The sequence below is a fragment of the Mytilus trossulus genome, chromosome 11, assembly GCF_036588685.1.
Source record: "Mytilus trossulus isolate FHL-02 chromosome 11, PNRI_Mtr1.1.1.hap1, whole genome shotgun sequence".
In the NCBI taxonomy this organism is placed as follows: Eukaryota; Metazoa; Mollusca; class Bivalvia; order Mytilida; family Mytilidae; genus Mytilus; species Mytilus trossulus.
The window spans coordinates 7,771,804-7,796,460 of record NC_086383.1 but is presented as its reverse complement, the minus strand read 5'-3'; the positions used below and the strand labels follow the sequence as shown (position 1 = coordinate 7,796,460).

The following is a 24,657-nucleotide window of genomic DNA, read 5'->3' as shown; positions in this document are numbered from 1 at the left end:
TGAATAATCCACATTTCTATGTTATTTCGAATAAACAGAAAAATTATTACAGTCATTTCTTATAATCTAATTCTAAATTCCATTTTAAACCGGAGTAAACCATGAAAAATGTTGATGACGTCACGGTCACATGAAAAAATTATGTCAATGAACTGATAAACAAAACAGCGTCAGTCAATCAGAGGACGCGTTATATCCAAAAATATTTTTTTAGAATTCTATTCACTAATTTCTTATTTTTTGTTTTATATTTCAATGAGGAAAAAATATATCTGAATTATACGTATACCACTAGTTGGTGTTGGTTGTTGTAGTTCTGTTTGACATCTTAAACTTTCACTCATTTGTGGCACCTGTATAAGATACAAAATAAGTTGGTTCACATGTCAAGGTGGAAATCAAAACAAGTATATAAACATCACCGCATAGATTCACATGTTATGGAAGATTGCTCGTTTCATTGTTCAGCTTCTTTGACCTACACTATTTTTTTCCAATTATATCCTTTTTAAATTGTAGGTTAAGGTACATTTGTAATCCTCTAACTAAAAGATTTTGGAAGGAAATGCGTCATATACAGTCAAGTATGTTTCGTATGTTATCATACATTTAGAAAGTCATAAAAACAAATGAAAAAAAACCCGTCAAAAAAGAGGATTTCATATTCGCTACCTATTTCACGTTACATCAAATATCATCGTTTAATTGTGATATGTATATGGAATATATATCTCTAGGTTGAACAAGATTTCTTTGATCGAAGGTTTTTGCATACAAGAAAGCTACTGAACAAAGATTGCGCCTGAGTTATTAATCAGGGCTGTTTGGTCACGACTTTTTATTACGTTGATAAATGGCTGCTTAATGAAATAAAGTCGAAATGCACTGAACTATAATATTACCGTGATGTTAAAGGCCAAAATATCGGAAAATCCGGAGCTTACTAAAAGTATGAAGAGTTATAAACTAATAGGTCAAAAGTATAGCCAAAGCAGGCACGGAATCAGAACTTTGCATGAGAAATAACTTAATATTAAATAATTTCAATCATTTTTTATCAGCAAATTTGTATACTAGAAACACATAATCCGCTTTGCTCCGTTTCTGAAGACCTTGCTACTGGAATGCTGATACCATCGGGGACATCGACCCAGTGGTAGTAATAACATAAACGATACAATCAATGTCTCTTTAGTGATACTCGAGGCCAAAATATTTAGCAATCCAAAGCTTTCTTTAAGTCCTAACTAAATAAACCATTTCTTTATTCCGTGAATGTGATCTATCATTTATGATATCACTGGACTAGTTTGTACCCAACCAAAACAATAAGAGACAAATATGAAGCTGGATCTTCCATTGCACCTGAGTTTGTTATTGTTAGTTTTTTTTTCATAATCCTAATTGTTCGCCGTTGTCAACTTGTATGTATCTTCCTTTTCACCTTTTGCCTCTATCATAAGTCTTAATTTCCTTGTAAAAAGGATTAAGATTAACTGCATGTTAAATTGGACGTGAGTCTTATAATCCCATCATTTTTTAATAACAATATGTTCAACTGAATAACTGAATGAGGAACAATAGCACAACTGTACATACCGTAAAGTTCCTATCACTTTGATTGCCTTCCTGTAAAAACTTCAGTGAAACAGGTTTTGTACTTGTCTGATTTTGATTATTCATCGGTGCCACTGAATATCCACTGACTTGTTTCAGCAGAGGGGGAAATAAAGGTCCTGTGTCTAGTTCTGATGTTGGCCTAGGTGGTGTCTGTACTGTTATGTACTGCCTTGTTGTTTGACAATCATTCATTCCACTACGGGCATTTGCATGCCATGGTTGTCTTGCATTAGCTGCAGCGGGATAGGCTGCTCTAATTTGTGATTGAGGCAATTTCAGAAATCCTGTAGCGTAATATTTTTGGATATGATACATAATAACAATTTGTTTTCTATAAATGTACATATACCAACATTTTTTTACAATCAAAACGGTTTTTTTTACATTTTGTGTAATTTAAACAATCATGCATGCACTTATGATTGGTATAAGGTTATATTTTACATGACCATATTGACATGATTGAAAGTTTCAAACAAGAAGTTTTCACAATTTTGGCTGCTTGATCATGATTGTTTTCAATTTAAACAGTTTGGTATGTTATGGTTGCTCCTTTCTTTTGTCAATATAACGACAATTAACTGTTAACAACTGTTTAACAAGTTAGAAGTTTAGTTAGCAATAAATCAAACTACACCCACCAGTTTCTTTATAAATGACAAAACTATAATATATCATGCATAGCAAATTTTAATGCTTGAACAGTTATCTTTTTTGCTAATTGTCATCAGTGTCAAATTGTAGACTAGACAATGCATTTTTGCCCCTGAGGCACTTACCATTGAACTACAAACCAATTAATTTCCCCGACATTCTTCTCGGTATGTGTAAAAAAAAATGCACAATGCTTTAACATAAAACAAATGTCTTATCAGTTTTCTCGATCTGAAAAAAGTTATATTAGAAAAGGTTTTATCATTCTTTAATTCATATGACTAGGGTTCCTCAAACGTGTATTTCTTCTCAATCGATGGGATATCTACCATGTCATATAAAAAAAATCTTGAAAGTTCTGAATCATACCTTTTGATTCAATCTTGATATCTATTTATTATGAAATATTCCTTCAGATAAAAATAGGAAGATGTTGTTTAGGCGCTAATGAGAAAACTATTTATTCAAGTCAAAGTGTTTGAAAAGAAATAATAATAGGTTTAAGTACGGCCCTCAACAATGAGCCTTAGCTCACTCCAAACAGCAAACTATAAAATACACCTAAATGACTAACGTAAAACAATTCACAGGGGAGAACTAAAGGTCGAATGTATACAAAGTCTGCATTAAAATAAATCCCGTGTGTGCATATAACTGTGTGAATAAACATTATTAAAGAACAAACGACATTAAAAATTCAAAAAAAAATCGTTCAAAAACTGAAATACACTCATCTTTGGTGAAATTTTAAATGTATATTATCAAATGCTTTCTACTTATACGTTTTTAAACTGCGGCATTTTTCAGCTTTCTAAAGGACTGATACATGTATTTACGGCCATGATCAGTTTCTATTTTTGCGTTTCAGCTAGCTATAAAATCCACTATTTTCTACATAAGGAAATACCTGTACCAAGTCAGGAATATGACAATTGTTATCGATTCGTTTGATGTGTTTGACCTAATGATTTTTCCATGTAATAAGGAACCTTCCTGGTTGAATATACCTCTGAGTTCGCTATTTTTTGGGTTTTACTTTTTTAGTTAACCTCGTTAGATATGTATTTATCAAAAACATGTAGAATGATTTATTGGGATTTTTTTTAATTTAATCTGCATATATATTTAACCTCAATGGTTTGGTTATCATTGTTTAACGTACACAGTTTGCTACATTCAATATAATTTTGAAGTCCCTTTGTACCTAGTAATTTAATGACACATTCTTATATTTACGGTGATGAAGTAAACAGAAAACACATATTTACCTAGTTTTATCTATATATGTGCAAGAGTAACTTATAATTCATATATAATTATATATTCTTTTATTTATTAATTCCTTTAATTTAAAAATTATCATAGATACCGGGAATGTAATTTATAAGTCAGGTTGGCACTCCGTCTTAAAAGAAGCTGGAATCAAAAAAGGAAAAAGCCCAAATAATGTATGACTTTAAAGGTTGCATTTCTGTAAATATAGGCAATGCAATTTCCCTTAGGAACTCCTTTTGCAGCTAAAACTGTGACACTTTCACTTTGAAGTTCGGTGAAATATTATATCCTTATATAGAAAGTTGATATTCTAAACTATTTTATCTAAAGGTCAAAACATACGGCTTGACGGCATATTTTCAACATTTATAGGCCCCCAATCAAACTTCATTATTCATGTTTCACCGTAATAGAATATTTTTATACAGGTAATAGTACCAGGTTATGTCTCTATGAGTTGAACCATAGATATCATATCTTGGAATCAGTACGTAAACAAATCAAATTTTCTAGGAATATTATATATCTCTCCAAAAGAGGCGTGGTTTCAGACTCAGATGTATGTACAAAGTGCAACCTAAAGAGCTTTACAAACCAAAACTTCAGAAAGATTTTGCCATATACATCTCAGGAACGGTACGCTAAATATTTTGAAGAATGAAAAGTTTGTCCCCGTTTATCTATAATTATGAGCATACCAATACAGTGCTGACTACTGTGCTTATGATAACCTCGTTTATGAAACTTCATCAGTATAATAAATAACAAATAAATGAAGTAGAAAGAAAACAAAGAAATTAAGTACGAAGTTGATGATCATTAACAATCAAAACTTCCGTAAGCTTCTGCAATGGAATACCTGGAGAGGAAGAACATTCATTTATAGTTTTTCCCTTATCATATTAAGGTAGCTCAATACAAAGATTTTTTTCACTTCCAATCAGACAACTTTAATCTGATGTAATTCATTTCATCCTTCTTTAGAAAAGAAAGAAGAAAGATTAATCTTTCAAATAGTAATAACCTCATTATGACATAATTATTACATAATTAATTATTATGTAATTAGTTGCTATATTGTGATTTCCACACTTGAATGCATTTAGCGTCTTTGTTCATTATAGCATCCCACAATATTTTATAGATTCTTGTACAACACAACTTGACCTCCAAAACCATGTCTCAGATTTCCAAGACAAGACAAAACAATTTTATTCTTTAAAACCACTGTATACACATTGGTACAAAGAATGAAATTATAATAAATAGTATACAACATAAATTGTGCACATGACAGGATAGGAATGTTACAATTACTCTTTATATAAATATCATATATATATACAAGAAGTTATAATGATAGAAAAACATATGGACAAAGGCTAACCAGGAAGACCTGCTACTGAATTTATAACCTTTATAAACTTGCATATATTTTTTAACTTATTTCTATGTGTTGTTTGTAATAATTTACAAAATTTAATTATATTTACTAATATAAGCTAAATTCATTCAAGTAAGGGCATCACAATATGGCAACTAATTACAAAACAATTAATTATGTAATAATTGTGTCATAATGAAATTATCACAATTTTCAGGATTAATCCTTTTCTTTCTTTTGGTACCTCATTTATAAATTTAAAGAAAGATGAGTGGAATTACATCAGTTTAAAGATGTTTGATTGGGGATGAAAAATCTTTGTATTGTGCTACCTTAAAAGATAAATCTATGATTGATTGTTTGTAGAAGCGTATTACCATTCAATAATAAGAGAGAAAAAATATGCAGATATGCCACCTTTGCCTTCGTGAGTTCAGAGTGGCTATGGTTATTTATCGTCTATTAACAGTTTTTTTATTCTACATGATCTAAGTAAGGTTTATTTGACTTAAATCATAAAACTGATCATGCATGTCATACACATGTTGAATAAATAAATCCGATGTACAAAACTTTGACAAAAATATCGGAAAATAATAGTATTAAGTTTTCAGAATCTCAAGTGACACATCTTTTTAGTAGTATTGTGAATTTGGATACGTACTAGAACTAGAATATACTGCAGAGTAACTACGGAAAATGGATGCTATAAAATGATTGTACGGATAATACAGATAGCATAAACAACCCTTGATAGTGTAACACTAATTGGAGTGTATGTACCAAGAGTATACTCATATTTTACTAACTGTGGTTCTGAATGGTTACCTAGAACAAAAACAGTGTTGACCGAACATGTTGAAAAATGAAAAAGATTCAAATGTTCATTGTTAAGTAATTATAACACTGTTACTACAATGTGATCATATTTAAAATTATTATACTTCACGTAAAAATGCCATGTTTTGATTGGCTGATACGAGGGTGTTAATTTACTCTATCGCATAACCGAGAGGGTGACAATTTTTTTGAATGTTACCCTCTAGTATAGACCAATCAAAATCCATAATTTAAAGGACAATGAATTGAATGTACATAAAGTAATTGAATACAATGCTTTATAAGTTTTATGTTTTGGCTCAGATTTTATCATTTGACTGTCAAAATAAAACAAAAATATCTTGGTTTACTTTTGTTGTTTTTTCTAATACCCGTAACGTTGGCATGTACGTGACGTCATATAAATGCTTTAAAAATAAAATTGAACGGTAAGACTAAAATTATTGGACATTCAGTATAATAAATTTAATAAATAACACATAGCTGAGAGGGTGATAGAGCAGATTAATACCCCTCGGAAAAGCATTGTCAAATTTGGCTTCGCCGCAGTTGACAATTTTTTGACAGGGTATCAATCTGCTCTATCATCCTCTCAGCTATGTGTTATTTATATATGAGCAGATCACTATTTGTAATAAAAGGGATGGTTTTAATGAGTCGAAGGGTCAATAGTTGGTGTTCATTCCATTATTAACTTCTACATTATACAGAATAAAAAAAATCTAATGGGAAATGTATATACATAAATTGATGATTAAGATTGAAATAAATTCATAAAACACATTTAAACTTATTATATAAGTCGTATTGCTTGTATCTGTTTTTGTAGGATCAATGACAGTAGTTTATTAATGCTAACAGTATTGAAATGCTCCTTTTGATATGTCACTAGTCTATATTTGACACTAAAGATAGTCAGTAAGATAAATTCGCTACGTAATGTGCTAGTGACCTGATACGGTATATATGGGGTCAGTAAATTCCATATGGGGATTCGAGCTTCGATCTCACTCCATATGGAATTAACTGACCCCATATATACCGTATAAGGTCACTAGAACACTATGTAACTTATAATATCAATGTGAGGTTTGCATGATACCTAGATTTTTTTCTTAGTGCTATTATACCAATATGATATATCATATTGTTCAGGGAGGAGTGTCTAATCATTCAATGATACAAAATCGAATATCGCCCGTCACGTTTTTATTTTTGTTTTTTGTTGTTTTTTGTTTTTTTGTGAGAAATCTCATTATTTCGATTTCATTACGTTTTTAAAACCGAAAACTTAAAACATGTATAAATTATTGTGGTTCATCCATTATTAACGTCATGGTTTTACATGAAGTCATACAGATGAACCTTTCAAACAGAAGGTTAAAACGTTACATCAAAGATTCAATTTCGGATGAAATCAAAATTAAAATCACATCAAAACGATGATTTTGAGTTAGGTGTTGCTTTATGTTCGATTATATTGTAGTATTCGAACAGTTCTTGATCCAAGCGATTCAAAACTGTGGGTCTCTCCTAAGCTAAATTAGTTAAATTCTGGTAACCTCCAGAGTTTGAATTCCCCGAGGGTATTCCCAGTCCAGTGGTCAGCACATCTCTGCTGACATGAATTATAATGGGTAGGTTCATATCTATAAATTAACTGTTTACAACACTTTTGAATATTTGAAATACTAAGGCTTTTACCTTAGCTGTATTTGGCAAAACTGTTAGGAATTTCAGGCTCTTTACTTTCATACTTTTTTTGCCTTTATTACTGTTTTGAATTCGTGCGTCACTGATGAGTCTGTTGTAGACGAAAAGCGCGTCTGGAGTAAATACAAAATTTAATACTGGTATATATGATGAGTTTATTTACAACCACTGGGTCGATACCACTGCTACGACACAACAGAAACACAGCATTAAAATGTAACACACACAAAAACGAACTTAAATATAGCAATGTAGACGAAACGTGCATCTGGCGTTAATACAAAACTTAATCCTAGTATCTATGATAGTTTGTATACACTGTGTGACTTTTATAAGTATGAAAGACGGTGGCTTGCATTTTCAACATGATGTCGCTTGTAAGTCTAGTACCATTTGAACAAAATATTCCAACTCTTAACAAATAAATGTTCCTTAATGTCGTAAAAAGGACTTCAATGTCATATTGAACGAGTGTGCCGTTAATAAACAAACAATCGGTCAATCCGAACTCAAGAAATGTTTCTTAAATATAACAGGGGAAACATGAGTGTTCTTATTTACCTTTTAATGTGGTACCTAGCAATACAGGGAGATAACTCTGTACAATCAGCTAAACGTTTTAATTACGTTGTGTTGTTCAGGGAATATTAAGCTTCTCAATGATCAAAATTAGTGTTTGTGAAACTGCTATTCAACCAGTGTAATTTTTCTGATAAAACGGTTGGTTAAAAATTTTTGAATTTTTATTATTTTTGTTAAAGGGTCAAAGTAGATACTTTGACAAAATTTTATGAAAATTAAACGAGTCAAATTAATTTTAGTGACAGTGTTGGGTACCACCTTAAACATTTCTTTTGGGAATAAACTCCTTTTAACTACATCACTTTTTTTTAGCATTATTTGAAATTATTATCTATTTTCATCTATCTACCCATCTAACATATTATATGTGCCTGTGCCGGAGCACCTGAGATCACTTTAGTTTTTGGTGGGGTTCGTGGGGTTTTTGCTTTAGTTTGCTATGTTGTGTCGTGTGTACTATTGTTTTTCTGTTTGTCTTTTTTGATTTTTAGCCTTGGCGTTGTCAGTTTGTTTTGGATTTATGAGTTTGACTGTCCCTTTGGTATCTTTCGTCCCTCTTTTAATCATGGGTTCTTCAATTCAGTGGTTGTGATTAGCTGATATTTTTATTTATTTTCATCTATTTAACCTATCTAACATTATAAGTTGTGCCTGTCCAAATCATGGGTTCTTCAATTCAGTGGTTATGATTATCTGCTTTTGCCGTATTTGTTTTTTTTTGTGTGATGTTTGAGCATATATCAGGCCATTTTCGTTTTTTTATATGAACAATTTTACATTTCAACACGAGAAATACATATCCTTGTCATAAAAATACCATGAGATAGTGTTGGTTGTCGTTGTTGTGTCTGCATTTTTGTACTTTCCATCATTTGTGGCATTTTTGTAAGGGAACGCAAGTCATTCTCTTCCTCTGTCAAGGTGGAAGTCAAGTTTCGAATATCATCCGATTGCAGCATCCCACTGCCCAGTCCCTACAATAATAGAACACGCATTGATTAAAGGTACGTATATTCCAAGTGAAATAACAAAAAATAACAAAAACAACAACAACTAAAACAGCAATAGACGACCTCAAACATTGAAAAAATTTAAAGGTTTTAAGACCATGTTTGATGTCTATCGATAAACCCTACACCAGCAAATGATAAGTTGTATGTCGTTCTATTCCAATAACATCTTCATGCCTTATATATCATGTACTGTAGTACGCCGCTAGATTAAAACTGACGTGGAAAGGTAACATATGGCCACCGAAAGCTCTTTTTTTGAGAGCCCAGGTGGTCGTGTGGTCTAGTGGGACGGCTGCAGTGCAGGCGATTTGGTGTCACGATATCACAGTAGCATGGGTTCGAATCCCGGCGAGGGAAGAACCAAAAATTTGCGAAAGCAAATTTACAGATCTAACATTGTTGGGTTGATGTTTAGACGAGTTGTATATATATATATATATAGATGAGAGCCCAGGTGGTCGTGTGGTCTAGCGGGACGGCTGCAGTGCAGGCGATTTGGTGTCACGATATCACAGTAGCATGGGTTCGAATCCCGGCGAGGGAAGAACCAAAAATTTGCGAAAGCAAATTTACAGATCTAACATTGTTGGGTTGATGTTTAGACGAGTTGTATATATATAGATATATATATATATGATCAAGTTGGTAAAACTGCATTTTATGTTTTAAATCGAGTTCATTGTTGCAGTTTTTCATTTATAAATTCGCTTATATAGAGCTTGATGCTTATGATAGAACCTTCAGATTGGTAATTGTGTAAAAATATGGACGAAGATCTCATGAGATTCAAAACTTATTAGTCGAAAGACAAAACTGAAGAATAAAAGGGGAAAATTCCGAATTGTAAAGTTACGACAGATGATTACAATTTTCAGATGTAAACAACAACCAAAAGTATAGTTCGCGGTATGATTACAATAGAAATTCGACAGTGCATAATTCAATATGATAAAAAGGAGATGTGGTATGATAGCCAATGAGACATTTATCCAACATAGTTTAGATATAGTGGAAGAAGGCAATTATAGACATCTGTATGGCCTTCAGCAATGAGAAAAACAAGTAACGATTAGTCGGCAATAAAAAAAAAACAAGCATGACAGACGAAAACCAACGACTTGTTTGCTTAGTAGCTTTCAATACAAGAAATACGCTAAATTCTAGAAATCATGAAAGTTCAGATTTTCATTTGTTTTTCTCATATACTTAATATAGGTGACCCTCAACATTAAGAAGTAAATGACAAAGCAATCATTATCACAAATATCTACACAATATTTGTTGTTGTCGACTTAGTTTAAATTGTAAATGAGACTTTGGAGTTAAAGATTTCCAAAAAGACCGCTGTTGCCATGGAAATTTAAAAAAAAATGCGAAAAATTAAAAAGTGTCATATACGTTCTGAAAATGTATACACGTTTATATGGAAGTTTTTAACGACCTTGACTTGCTTTACAGTCCTTACACGGTCGGATTGTGGTGTAAGTATTTCCATTTTTTTTAAATTAGCTGCAGTTTAGTGGCAATGTGTGAAGGATGCAATCCGGTATTGCTTGTAATGCCAAATCTGGTTTATTTTCGTATTGTGTTTGCGTTGTATATTGTATTTGAAAATTCGGCTGTATTTTTGTTTGTTTTAAAACATGACACTTACTAATTGGAATGAGTGTCGTAATATCATCCACGACTCACTCCGTACTTACTGTTTGAAATAGATAAAACGGGAAAAAGTTGACAAAAAATCTTTAGACACTTTTTTAATTCAGTAATGAACATAGCCTGCGTAGTTGATTTACGTATTCAACATTTTAAATAGATATAGGAAGATATTGAATACGTTAATCAGCTATGCATGCTATGAACATTCAACTCTTAACAATAACCACAATAAACCTATTTCTCGTATCAAACATTAACTAAAAGAACTAGCAACGGAATTTGTTTTTGTCCCGGCCGATAAAGCTGCTAATAATATTTTCATGGTTTGTCGTAAATTTTACACTGATTTCTACAAAAAGTCAAACATCACCAATTCAACAACATTCCAACTGACTTCATTTTCAGAAAACGACATCTGTAACAAACATAAACGTTTAGCTTCCACTTTACAAGCAGAACCAAAAACAATAAAAGTCCCAAATATGTATTGGCTTCCGAAGCTACACAAAACACCTTACAAATATAGATTTATTTCGTCTTCAAGCCATTGTTCCACTACTACATTATCTATTCTTCTTACCAGTACACTTGGTACAATCAAAAACCTGATAATAGATTGTTCAAATAAAGCCTTCGAATATAGTGGAATAAATTACTTTTGGAGTGTCAAAAACTCGTTGGAAGTACTTGATACATTGCATGCTTATATTGGTGATTTCGAATCTGTTCAAAGTTTTGATTTTTCTACCCTATATACCACATTGCCTCACATTCTCATTAAGAAAAAATTCACACACCTAGTTAAATGGGCATTTAAAAAGTCAGAATGTGAATATATATGTTCAAACTCTTTTAGGTAATTTTTAAGTAGCAATAAACAAAAAACTATGTCAATTGGACATGCTTTGATACTATATCTGCCTTTTAAAGTTAACATTTTTGTTCGCTTTGGAGATTCCGTATATCGTCAGGTTATCGGAATTCCAATGAAGACCAACTGTGCACCACTTATTGCGGACCTGTTTTTGCATTGTTATGAGTTACAGTGCATGCCAAAAACCAGCAGAGACCCATTGAAACAACATCTGATACGCAAATTTAATAATACTTTTAGATAGTTTGGCTCTTAATAATGACGACTCCAGTATGTATACCAAAGAAATTTATCCTGTTTAACTTACTTTGAATAAAGCTAATACTAACAATGACCACTGCCCTTTCCTCGATCTTGATATATATATATCATTAACGGAAAGCTCAACACTAAAATTTATGATAAAAAAGATGATTTCTCATTCCTATCGTTTATTATCCTATTTAGATGGTGACGTTCCCTTGTTACAATCTTAAGGTGTTTATATATCTCTGCATCGGAGCTAAACACATTTATTTAAAAAACCAACCAGTTGTTGGCATGACACGGGTTATGTTCTTCTCATATATGTTATGATGATATGAAACTAAACCCCTCACATGAAGCATTGTGCCTGATATTCATATGATGAAGACATAATCTTTCAATCAGTTAAATTGAAGTCTGAAGCTGCCATGTCAGGAAACTGCTAGTAGTCTGATGTTTTTTCCTTTGGTTACATCTTCTGACATCAGACTCAGACTTCTCTTGAATTGAATTTTAATGTGCGTATTGGTATGCGTTTAATTTTCTGCATTGGCTAGAGGTATAGGGGAAGGGTTGAGATCTCATAAGCATGTTTAACCCCGCCGTATTTTTGCGCCTGTCCCAAGTCAGGAGTCTAAGTCTTTTGATAGTCTTGTATTTTTTTTAATTTCAGTTTTGAGTTTAGTATGGCGTTCATTATCACTGAACTAGTATATATATTTGTTTAGGGGCCAGCTGAAGGACGCCTCCGGGTGCGGGAATTTGACGTTGCATTGAAGACCTGCTGGTGACCTTCTGCTGTTGTCTGCTCTATAGTCTACGGAACAAACATATGAACAGAGTGTAATGACATTCTTCTGAAGAATAGTATATATAAACATATCAAAATAATATTGCACAAGGAATTATTGTTATTTTCTCCGACTTGTATCACCAGCCAAGCAAAATTTTCGTCAACGTTATGATTTGTTCTACTAATAACAATTAAACTATTAGTATCGTTTTGAAAAGATGTTATACAGCTTCAATATTGGTTATTTTAAGATAGTATATGCAATTATTTAATTTTATACAACTTTTTGCTTTTAGACATTCATATATTTTTTGCATGAGTTTTCTGATTATACAAAAATGATCTTATATTAGTACCTTGAACAAAAAAGAAAACAATAGGTTAACTCAATTCACAAAATGAACTTCATCAAACAACTGCATATCAATAACATTTTAAAGAAGGCTGGGTTACAATGTGAAGACTTTAAGCAGTGGTATATATCTAAGTTTACCCGCAATTTGATAGAAGCAATATGCATCATGGCCTGTGACAACAATTTAGTCATCCTTTTTTCAAATAAAGTCACATGCAAAGGTTTCCCTTCCACGATCTTTCCTTCCATTTGATCGACAGCTTTACTCGCCGCATCGGGAGTCCCAAAACACACGAATCCATATCCTTTTGATCTCCCTGCTTTTTCCATCACCTACAACGGAAACAAATGCCACGCTATAGTATTTATACTTTTAAATGAGAAGAACTCACTTTGTGTGTCGCTTCTCTTCCTTCCACAATAAATTAATCACCATGCCTCTGTGTCCCATAGGTAACATTCATAGCCCCATTTATCATCCTCTAATATAATTATTTAGTTTGGTTTGTTTTTGAAAGAAAACGAAAAAGGGGCCTCCGGATATTGTTTCCATCATCGAACTGACTTTTAAATCGTTTAGAAAGCTTCCGTTTTAGGACTGTGTCAAAATTACACATTATTTTCAAATGTCTTTGTGGACAGGACAATTATTTTCGCGTGTTTCCATATACTTTGATCATACATTTCTATACTTTTAATAAATTGTATTTGGTACTTACTGTCAATTCCAATAGTTTAACTTCTACGGCGGTCACTGTTGATAGTCTCTATATAATACCGGTATTTATCAGTGGACAGTGATTGATTATGGTATTTATAGAAAATTTATGCTCATAGTAAACAAAACAAAAACAGAAAAACAGGGGAAAATAACATTCGTTAGAATAAATAAGTGTGAGTTCCTATGACTTTTGATACTTTTCCTGAAATTCATAAATATTTTACAAAATTATCTTACATCTGTTGAAATGATTTAACTACGCTCTAAATGCCCGTGATTTCGCGGGAGTGTACTATTGGAGATTAAAATGTTTGCCAGCATTAAACTACAGCAAAAAGTTAGCAAAACCTGAAATAAAGTTTAGTGAAAACTTTATAGAGACATGTTTTTTTTCAATACAACCTTTAAAAATTACTTTTTATTCAGGAAAAAAACCAACAACATAGTATGTTTACCAAAACAAACATAACCTGAGATAATTGCTATCTTGGCATGTAGCTCAGACATATTGCTAAAATGAATGAAGGCATCAAAACAAAACCTCAAGATACTGGTATGTGATCCACAGTTTTCATATCGAAATTTGAAAGTTCAAGAAGTCTTCACAGAAGTTGAAAACTAATCTATAGTCGAGCATTAAGTCCCTGGGGTGTTTACAGGGACGTGAAATTTTACTTCAAACGGCAAAATAGTACATCAGGTCAAATCTAAAAACAATTCTATCTTATATGAAGATTGTGTTATAAAAAATTGTAACTAATCACATAATCCTAAATATTATAATCAACCCTAGCTACCTCATAATGGGGGAAGATCATGATTCAAAGATAACTGTAACACAATTACCATGTCTATATGAAGACTGTTTTAAACACATTTCAAAAAATATGACAAAACAAACTATAATATAATTAGTTTCTGATACATATGAGCAAATATTTGTAAATAAAGTGAGTGATTATAGGGAAATTAGACAATAACTTCACAACACAATGACGGAAAAGACGAAAATACAAATACATTTTTGATTCATTTTGTGTTATACAACTCTGGTCTTATGAATACCTTTGCATGTGTAATCGTTCCAAATGGAGAAAATTCGTCTCTAAGCCTTTCATCATCAATGATGTGGTCCAAGTTATTCACGAAAACTTCGAGTTTCCTCGATTTTTCTTCTATGTCAGCTTGTCGTTCTGTTGTTTCTTGTGCTCTTTCAACATATAAGGTTTGGTTACGAAAAGGTACACTATTTAGTTCTTGTATAGCCTGTTAAAGGTTGGAAAAGGTCAATGGTACAATATATGAATGTTCCAGATCACATGAGTATTTGGACCGTTCACATACAGTCCCGTCCGTGTGCGGAAACTCGTACAGGCCTACCATACGCCCAAGGTCGGACCATATAAGTATATCCATTCGGTCTAGAACGAACTGTACCGTATATGTATTTAAAGCATATGGGTTAATTTTTGACACACAATTAATCTTTTATTGAAATTTACAAATTCTTACTATTTCAATTAGATGAATAAAGTAAAAAAGTGAGCATTCAAATCAATCGAAATTAAATACACATGCATTCTCAATTGTTTTGATGCTACTTCATTCACAACGTCTTAAAATCCGATGAATATAATTATTACATTTTCTGCACTATGAAATTATCCGTTTTCATTTCACTAAGAACTGATATTATTTGATGAACTCAAGACCGAGGAACAGATTATAAAATTGTCATTGCGACAATAGATGTTGTAAGGCTGTAAGTTCCCGTTGGTACTATCTATTTTATTTCTTATTCATGTTTTAAAATACATTTCTAACATTAAATGTTTGTTTTCAAAATCATGATGAAGCTAAGGTTAAAATTCCCTCCGGCAAAGTTGAACTCGAATAGATATGGCTTTGTATGTGTCCCTTTTTATCATATTGCTCTTTAACTGTTTCGGTTTTAATACAACTTTGGCTTTGAGTGTTCATGATGACAATCAGAAAAGCGCTTCAGACGCGTGAAACTCATAACGTGTTGTTATACCGAACGGTATCATCAGTTCAGAAGTCAGTACTTCGGTATTGGTATAATGTATTACAAACTTTTTATATCCTTTGGCTACATGATATAGCTCTTCAATTGTTTCACTTATTAAATGAATATGATATTCGTGTTTTAGCTATCCTGAAAAACCAAGAACGTCATAACGAGTTGTTTTCATTTAATAGTGTTATATATCTCCAAAACTTGGCATATGTATTTCAAAATTATTAGGTTGTTGAATCATTGCATCTGGTATTTTTTAAGGTAAATAATAGTTCAGTTATTTATTCATAGTTTACGATAAAAACAGAAGTGTTTCTTCTATTGTCATGAATAAGTAATCTGCACATTTTGTTCCACGCAATGCACAAGTTGGACTGTATTATCTAAGCCATTTACATGATCACATATATTCAAGGCTTTTAATTGATAAGTAAAAGCGATTCTCATTCAGATAAAACAAGAGGGCATCGTACGAACGAAATTTATGAAGAGTATATATATATATATATGTTCTATTGTTGAGGACAGTTTTTGTTTCAATTCAGACGTCGGTTGGCGAGTTTTATCGTTATCCTTCAGTATCTGCGAATGAATAAAATTAAATTGTTTTCAACAATTTGTAAAGGTAATGAATTTAATTTTAAAAAATCTTACTGTATTGGCGTCTTCATGATTTTCATAACAAATAAAGCCAAATCTCCGACTCTCCCTGTCCACATCTGTCATAATCTACCAAAAGATGAAAAGAAAATGACATAATAAGATCATCAACTAAAATAAAAATTTTGCTGAAGAATCGCCCTTATTGTTTTTGCTTATATGTTTGAACGTTCTTTAATTTGAAATTCTGTTTTTCCTTACATGAATATTATTTGCTATACTAGATATTTCATTTTAAAACACTAAAACAATCAGTTTAGCTTTAATATATTTGTCTCTTTACATTTAAACAAGCGCATCGTTTTAATGAAAAGATTTATAGCAAGATGGCAATGGAAAAAAAATAATTTGACATGCGTGTACTAGTGCATGTTCGACGTGTGTATTACTTACTATTAACAGATCTAAATATGAATATTTATATTTAGTCATAGATATAAAAAAAAATATATATATATAAATCATTTAAACCATTATGTATGCCATTTTGTTTTTCTTTGTTGAAATATTTATTTGTTATTAAAGTGATTAACATTATAACTAATGTACCAAATTTTTTGACATATTACCTACTTGCATTCTGTCTGTCGTTTTTCTAACACATTTTGATCAATATAAATGTCATTCTATGCGTTTGTCATATAGAGTTTTATCAACATCTTAAACCAGGTTCCATCCACCATTTCTACATGAGGTAATGTCTGTACCAAGTGAGGAAAATGACAGTTGTTTTCTATTCGCTTGATGTGTTGAGCTTTATTTTGCCATTTGATACAGGAAGGTCAAATTAAGTGTATATTAGCAATAGTACGACTTTCAACGATGAAAAGAATTCCATACCTTAAACTAAGAGCAGTCTGCTATGAAAAGCCTCGATATGAAACCATGCAATTAAGGGAACTCACTGCCTAATTTAAAACAAAAAAAATTACGAAAACCACATCTGACAGACATGAACCAACGATAACAACTTACTACATGCACATGAAGAATGTTGCGAGGTTAAGCAAATTTAAAAACGCCAACCCTACCCTTATTTTGAACATTGGTGAAACGGTACAACATAAGAACAATATAAAAACATCAGTTTAAAAGCGTCTATTGTCATCATATTGGTATAAATCAAATACTATCAAATAAACACACAAACCAGACGTGGTAGGAATTTTTTTACATTCATCATCGATATTTAAATTAAAAAAGTAAGTGAACGTATAAGTTTGATCTGTGGCAAAATATAAACATAGATGCCTATTTAATATAAACGTTACAAGTGGTAATAAAAAATATTTAGGAAAAACGTCAAAAAGACTTTCACGAAATGGCGTTTAGACTAGTCTCATTTCCCCTCTTTTAAATGTCTAACGGAGTTATTTTTTATAATATTTTTCATTGGCTAAATATTACTGCCAAATCAACAGTTGTATGGCATGTCGTAGCTAAGGAGTGACTCGTCATTTTGAATAAAATAATAAACACCCACCTCAAAAATGCCTTTTTTATTTTATTGAATCCGTGCCATTTTTATGTTAGGTCAGGTTTGTTATTTAATTGTATCAGGTTTACATACATTTGTATGTTTACACATAGCTATTTCATAAACTTAGAGATCATCAGTGAGAGATTTTATTAATAAATAGTTATATTTAGATTTCTTTGTTTGACTAGTGAGCCCTAATGATTTACATATGATGAGCTAGTAAATCTATGTAACGAGCACAAATCACTAGGAGCCCGCATTACCGAAGCACTGGAGAACCGGAGAACCGGAATTACCGGAGCACCCGGATTTCCGGAGCACGTAATACATAGATCCCGATGCCCTAGTAGTCCATATTTGTATCCGGACTTGTAGGAGTTTTATAAAAGAGAGAAGGAGCGTGAGATAGGGGGAGAGAGGAACTATATTAAGGATAGGATAGTAACGTTTATGTAGTGGAGAGAAGACCCGTATTGTTGAGCCTGAAGATAGACGTACATTTTTTGTAATACATGTATAATGTGATTTTAATAATAAAGTATTGAACTTATTTTTCGACTGCGTGTTTATGTACACTTATAAGTCTTCGTTCAAACTGCACCAGAATCCATTTATTTATTTATGTGACCAGGATTCCCTTAATCACGCTACCAGTAGATTACTAGGGTAATCCTTTAAACATGGTAAAGAATATACTTCGCATTTGTCGTCCGTGTACGAGTGAATTGTTCCAAATGAAACGTATACACCCAACAACACAGCACAAACACACGGATACACATTTTTGTTCAAGTCCATAGTAACGTTATCGTCTCAAATCGAAATTTTAATCGATAAAGGAATGTAATAACCTTTCTAAGTTCTCATTTGTATGACGTAACGTTTAGTAAAGAAGTTAAAAAGTATATGTGTAAAACTCATTCATGAAGGCGAAACGCGCGTCTTGCGTACAAAAGTCTCATCCTGGTACCTCAACTGAGTTTATTTATTTAGAAGTGGCATTTTATTTTATTAAAAATATGCACATGTTTGCAATCTCTAACGTGCCATTTTTTTATAATGCGTTAAATTTGGATTAACAATACTGTAGTTGACGACCCAGGTAGCACAAACACATTTTATTGATATTTTTAAAATATATTGCAAAATGTCACCAAAATATCATTCAAATACATGTTTTTGACGTGATATGTCTGGCTTTACTCATGTGAATAGCATATTTTCTGGAAATATTTCTTCGGAATGTTTAAAGAGCATTATTTCTATATATCTTGATTTTATATTGAAATAAGATAATTTTGATAATATTCAGTGTCAATTGAAAATATACAGACAACATATTTCAAACATCTGGACAAAATATGTCTAGGATATGTTTTATTGATGTCTACCAATTGTTTTTTTATTACAGTCTGTCAACCACATATCCATTTAAATGAAAAGTTGATGCATTGAATGGATGAATGGATTAAAGATAAGTGAACTCTTAAAATCTACTGGTAGATTTTTTATTGAAAAGTTTGAGTAATTTGACATCTGTTATTTGGAGAGCAAACATATTCACTGGTGTCAATAATATATTGTTTTCACATAATATTAAAAAAAATGAAAGTATATTCAAATTGTATTTGTTGTTTTGCGCTGATTTTAAATATCTTTTGTTTGTGCCTAAAAAAAATTCAAACATTTAGGTAAATACATTTAAATGCCTACACAGATTTGAAAATGTTAGATAAAGAGAATGAAGAGCACATTTCTTTTGTTAGAACGTTGGAATAATATAAAAAAATAGATTTTCAATAATGTGGTATAAAGGGGGAGATAAGTACCTAATACGTTGGCACAATGTTGGCTTATATTTCTTTATTAGCATGAAATACCAATGATATGTTTTCATAAACAGTGTTTCAAAAACTTTGAATTAGGCAAAATACAAAGAATTTTCTGGTTCTAGTCACAGATGATCGTAGTCCTATTTGGTATGACTTTATCATTTGAGTTTTTACTGAGTCCTCAATCAGTCAATGCTCTTCAAACACAATCGTTATTCGCTAGATATTTTTTCTTTTGACTTGATCGGAATTTTCATGTAGCTAAGTTTGATTAGAATTGTTAAAACTTTTCTATCAAAAACGAGGAGAAATTCATGTTAATCTGATTAAAAAATTATATAAAAAATATTTCCTTTTTCATATCAAACATGGGCTTCACACAGTCATATCACTTACAAACATTAGAACAACATTTGTCGTACATCTTACAAATATCAATTATAAATATAATGTAAAACTGTTTATAAAATATTTCTTTTTTCATATCAAACATTTGCTTCACTCAAATATCACTAACAAACATTTGGAAAACATTTCTATCATACATCTTACAAATATCTATTAAACATATTATCCTAAAACGTTCATGAAACAGTCTTTAACTAATATTTTCTAAATAAAATCGAAAAAATATATTGTTATGATGTTGTTGAAATATTAATTAGATATTACCAATTTGATATTTTTAATAAGGACAGGAAAATTATATTGATTTTACATCAAAGAGATATGTATTATACATCAAACCTATGCTTTACATAGATATTAATCAAAAATGTTTTATAAATATTTCTTTTACACATCTAAAATATGTATATTAAATGTTAAATATATTATATCAAACAATATATATAAATGTCCATCAGATATTGATTGAATATTGCAAAGCAATATCTCCTTAACCTCCAATTGTTCTCATTTATAAAACTGTCTATTTTACGTTTTAAAAACATCAGCAAAGAATATTTATTTATTTATTATAAAAACATACTTAATTTTTTTTTCATATTAGCAATCAAACATTGGGATGAAAAATTATTGTTAAAATATCATTCATGTATAATTTCTGATGTAATAAAACATTTTTGGTAAATATTTTTGACAAACATATATATAACCAGTCAATGATATTATGAAAATATTATGTGTTAGCTGGGGAGTTAAATTGTCGCCGTCAATTTTGATCTGACGTTAGTAAATATTTGTGTTTGAGTCTAGTAATACTGTATTTTTTATCGTTCAATCGCCAATGAAAAGTGCAATCTCTTCAACTACACCACTGTTATTCCGTAAATTTTCAAATATTCTTTTTGTTCATTAGTGATCCTTTCCATATTGTAACTTTCTGACATTTCTATTCGGCAATTGAGAGTGATTATCATAAAAAGTTTTATGAAATGAGTTCTTTTTAAACCAACAAACCATTTTTATACTTTGCCTTAGTTATGACACGTCAATTGTGCATAGAAACTTTAACTGTCGAAATTCATTTACGTTGGCATGGTATTGATAAATGTTTAAAATGCTCAAATTTGTAATACTTGAACATTTATCTTTAGAAATTATATCTCATTTCAATTACCAATGTAAACAATTACTGTCAGTTTTTGTTTCATATAACTGGTTTATTTTTCCTATTTCTCTACAAACCTTTAAACTCGTGATTTCCCCATATGGTTCAAATAATTCTCTTAATTCTTCTTCTGACGCATCGGCAATATTCTCAACAAATACATTGTTTAATTTATCTAAGCTGTCCTCCTGATTTCTACTCGCATTCATTATTGCTCTGATGTACCTGAAATATTGAAGTATAGAAAGATATTCAATGTGTTGTAGAACGTTATAGTTATACAGAATGTGAAACAGAACGAATAAGTTTTTTTAACCATTGAAACTTTAAAAAATAACTTCAAATTTGAGCGGATGTTAGAGACAATGTACTTCAAAATTAATTTAACCATCTATTAGCATATTAACCTATTGCAATAAAAAATCATAATATCTAATAAAATTTGTAGATTTAGCTTACAAAGTCCTTATATTTGTATAAAGTATCATTCGTTTCCAGTGGAAAATTGTTTTGACGTTGAATAAGCTACAATTAAATATTGCTCGCCGGTCCCTCTCTGTGATAACCATTTGATCACGATGGTTCATTTCCCAATCAATCTATCTTTAAGAGAAGATAAGTAATACAATTTTACTCCATAGTCTTTTTTCAAAAATGATGAACGGTTCTTTATATTGGTATGTAATCATTTTAAACGTTTCAAAATTATATTCGTACATCAATGTTTTTGATACACCAATAACAAAAACTGAAATATATTGAATTGATACATTTTGTTATAATTCAAAATTATATCAGAAACGTAAACTTAATTATAAAATAATGAACCTGTTAAGGGGTAGGAATACTCGCATACCTTTTTCGAGTTGCACATAATACAACGGAATGTCACTCTTGCGTACAAATGTCACATAAATATAATTAATAAACTGTGCAATCGTCCGCCACCTTCAATGATGATTCTAAATTATAAATATAACCAAAAGCTGTTAATCTATAGATAGTGAAGACTAATGAAAGCTAACCCACTGTAAAATTATTTCTTTGCAATTTTTTAAAACTCTGAAAAATGCTCGAGCCACTTGACTTTCATAGCTCAAAATTAAAGTTTTTACACAATATTTAAATAAATAAGTTAAAGATTATTCGCTTCTCAAAGTGTAAGACGCAATGAAAATTGTATGCTTACACCATCCTACCGAAATACGGATTAAATTAAGTCATGAACATTTCGACATTTCTTCGTATATCTATATCAAAACCGGTTTTAACCAAATCACAAGTACGTGTTATGATCCGACTAAATACCTATTTCCCGATATGGTCAGGTAAAGTTGCTACATCTATGTTATATAGAAATGTATAATATACATTTGAATACCTTGAAATCAACTCTATCATTTCAAAGCGGACGTTTTGATTCTTTAAGTTATTGCAAAAAAGGTGATAGATTAGAGCTTTGTTATTGGTACGGCTTTCTATTGATGCAGTAAGAGATAAGTAACTGGTAGAAGATTTGACTTGTATTGAGATATGCAAAAAACTGCAAATCGTGTTTTTGAATGTATATCGTATGAGCACTTTAGTAGAATATCGATATGTATCAAAATCATTAAAAGTTAACAATTGCAGGTCAATATATGTATACACAGCTACGTCGATTGCAAACCATGGCGCCAGGAACATGGTTGGGAGGTAGAACAGTTTATTGAAATCAAATTTATCCTTACTGTTGTGACCATGATCTAAGATTAGTTTTATGCAAAAGCTATGAGGTGAAAAAAGTACATTTACGAAACAGCCTTAAAACTCGATCATATTTCTTTTTTTAAAAACAGAAAAAAAATGCACAGTTCAATGTGTTTTGATAGACACGATTAAAAAACAAACCTGTATTAAACATATCTGATATGATGAACGAGGTTATGTCACACTTTAAGAGGCAAATGACATTTTCAAACATTGCTAGGACAAAGCATTGTCACAGATGCATATCATATATTGCCTCGTTAAAGAGGCACTATCTTTATCGTCAGATTTCACTTTGTAGGCCATTTCTACGTATACCTAAGTGGTTCTGGCAAAAGACTTCCAAGCTCTGCATTAAATGTTTAACAAAGATGCAATATGACATCTCAGAAGCATTGATACAGCTGATTACGTCAATTTATTATATTTCAGGACACTTATAATCACAATAAATGAAGAATTTGGGTAGTTTAACTACAATGGTTGTAAGACCTTTAAAACTCATTCCAGCAAATATGCGGAAAACGAAATTTATCTGAAAAACATAAGATTGTATGAAAAAGTTAAATTATACATGGATTACAAGCCTTTGACGGTGTCATTTCATCAAAGAGCTTGCCCGAGAACACAGTTATTTCGTAATCATTTTTTAGACGATCAATTCGGTTTTTAAAAAACGCACCTGCTATAACTCAAAAAGATTTTTACAGTGTTGTGTACTACTAATGAGACAAATAATATAAAAATTATGGAACCTTCTACCAGGTCTTACTCAAAATATTGAAAATTCTGTGTTAAGGGGGTCTAAAATTGATTTTGACAGATTCAGACGTACTAATTGTTTCCCATTTTTATCTGGACAAAATCGGTGGTATGGTTGTCTTTCACCATCTTGGATTGTAAAAAACAGAGAATCTAAGGTCCATATTTTCTATCAAGTTAGCAAAATTAGATGCAGGAATGCAGATATTTAATGTGAATTTTCATTTAAAAGAACCAATTTATAAGAATATAACTTAGAAATATTAATATTTTCACAAGTGTAGATTATTTTTGGTTGTTTTTGAATATTTTTTTCAAATTGGCAATTTAAGGGGGGGTAACTCTAAAACAGTGCATTTTCTGAAGGACTCTACATGAAATTTTCCTATTTTGTCTTTTAGCCGGAAAAAACGTACGGTGACCCTTTCTTTTCTTTTGATATTCTCAAAGAATTGTCTGAAAGCAATCTTTTCCTAATTTATTTTACTATTCTATCATTTTGTTTAGTTTCTATTCACAAAATGTTGTTTTTTTCTGTTAACTCTATACAAAATTTGTCATTTTGTCACAACCTGTAGCTTGAGAAAATGCGCGGTGACCTATCATTTTTATAATATTTTTGAACATGTATCAAATGATACTACATTTTGACAAAGTATGAACAAATTCTATCATTTTTATTTTAGACTCCCATACCACCTTAACATAAAGATTCAGCACCAAAATTTGTTTTACATGTAAATTAATTGCATCCCCTTACTTCATATTGATGAATTAATTTAAATTAAGGTTTTGTCTCTTTGACGCATTCCCCATTTCCATTCTCAATTTTAA

General features: G+C 31.1%; 1 protein-coding gene across 1 annotated transcript in view; it reads right to left on the bottom strand.

Annotated features, from left to right (window-relative positions):
• Positions 1 to 16,493, bottom strand: part of LOC134689680 (polyadenylate-binding protein 1A-like) — a 33,353-nt gene extending 16,860 nt beyond the window's left edge. The window contains exons 1-6 of the mRNA XM_063549646.1: positions 16,422 to 16,493; positions 14,795 to 14,995; positions 13,147 to 13,341; positions 8,886 to 9,042; positions 1,600 to 1,904; positions 290 to 353 (exon numbers count right to left, since the gene is read on the bottom strand). Coding sequence (XP_063405716.1) covers positions 290 to 353; positions 1,600 to 1,904; positions 8,886 to 9,042; positions 13,147 to 13,341; positions 14,795 to 14,995; positions 16,422 to 16,493 — 994 coding nt within the window. The remainder of the gene's footprint in view (positions 1 to 289; positions 354 to 1,599; positions 1,905 to 8,885; positions 9,043 to 13,146; positions 13,342 to 14,794; positions 14,996 to 16,421) is intronic.
• Between the last annotated feature and the right edge of the window lie 8,164 nt (positions 16,494 to 24,657).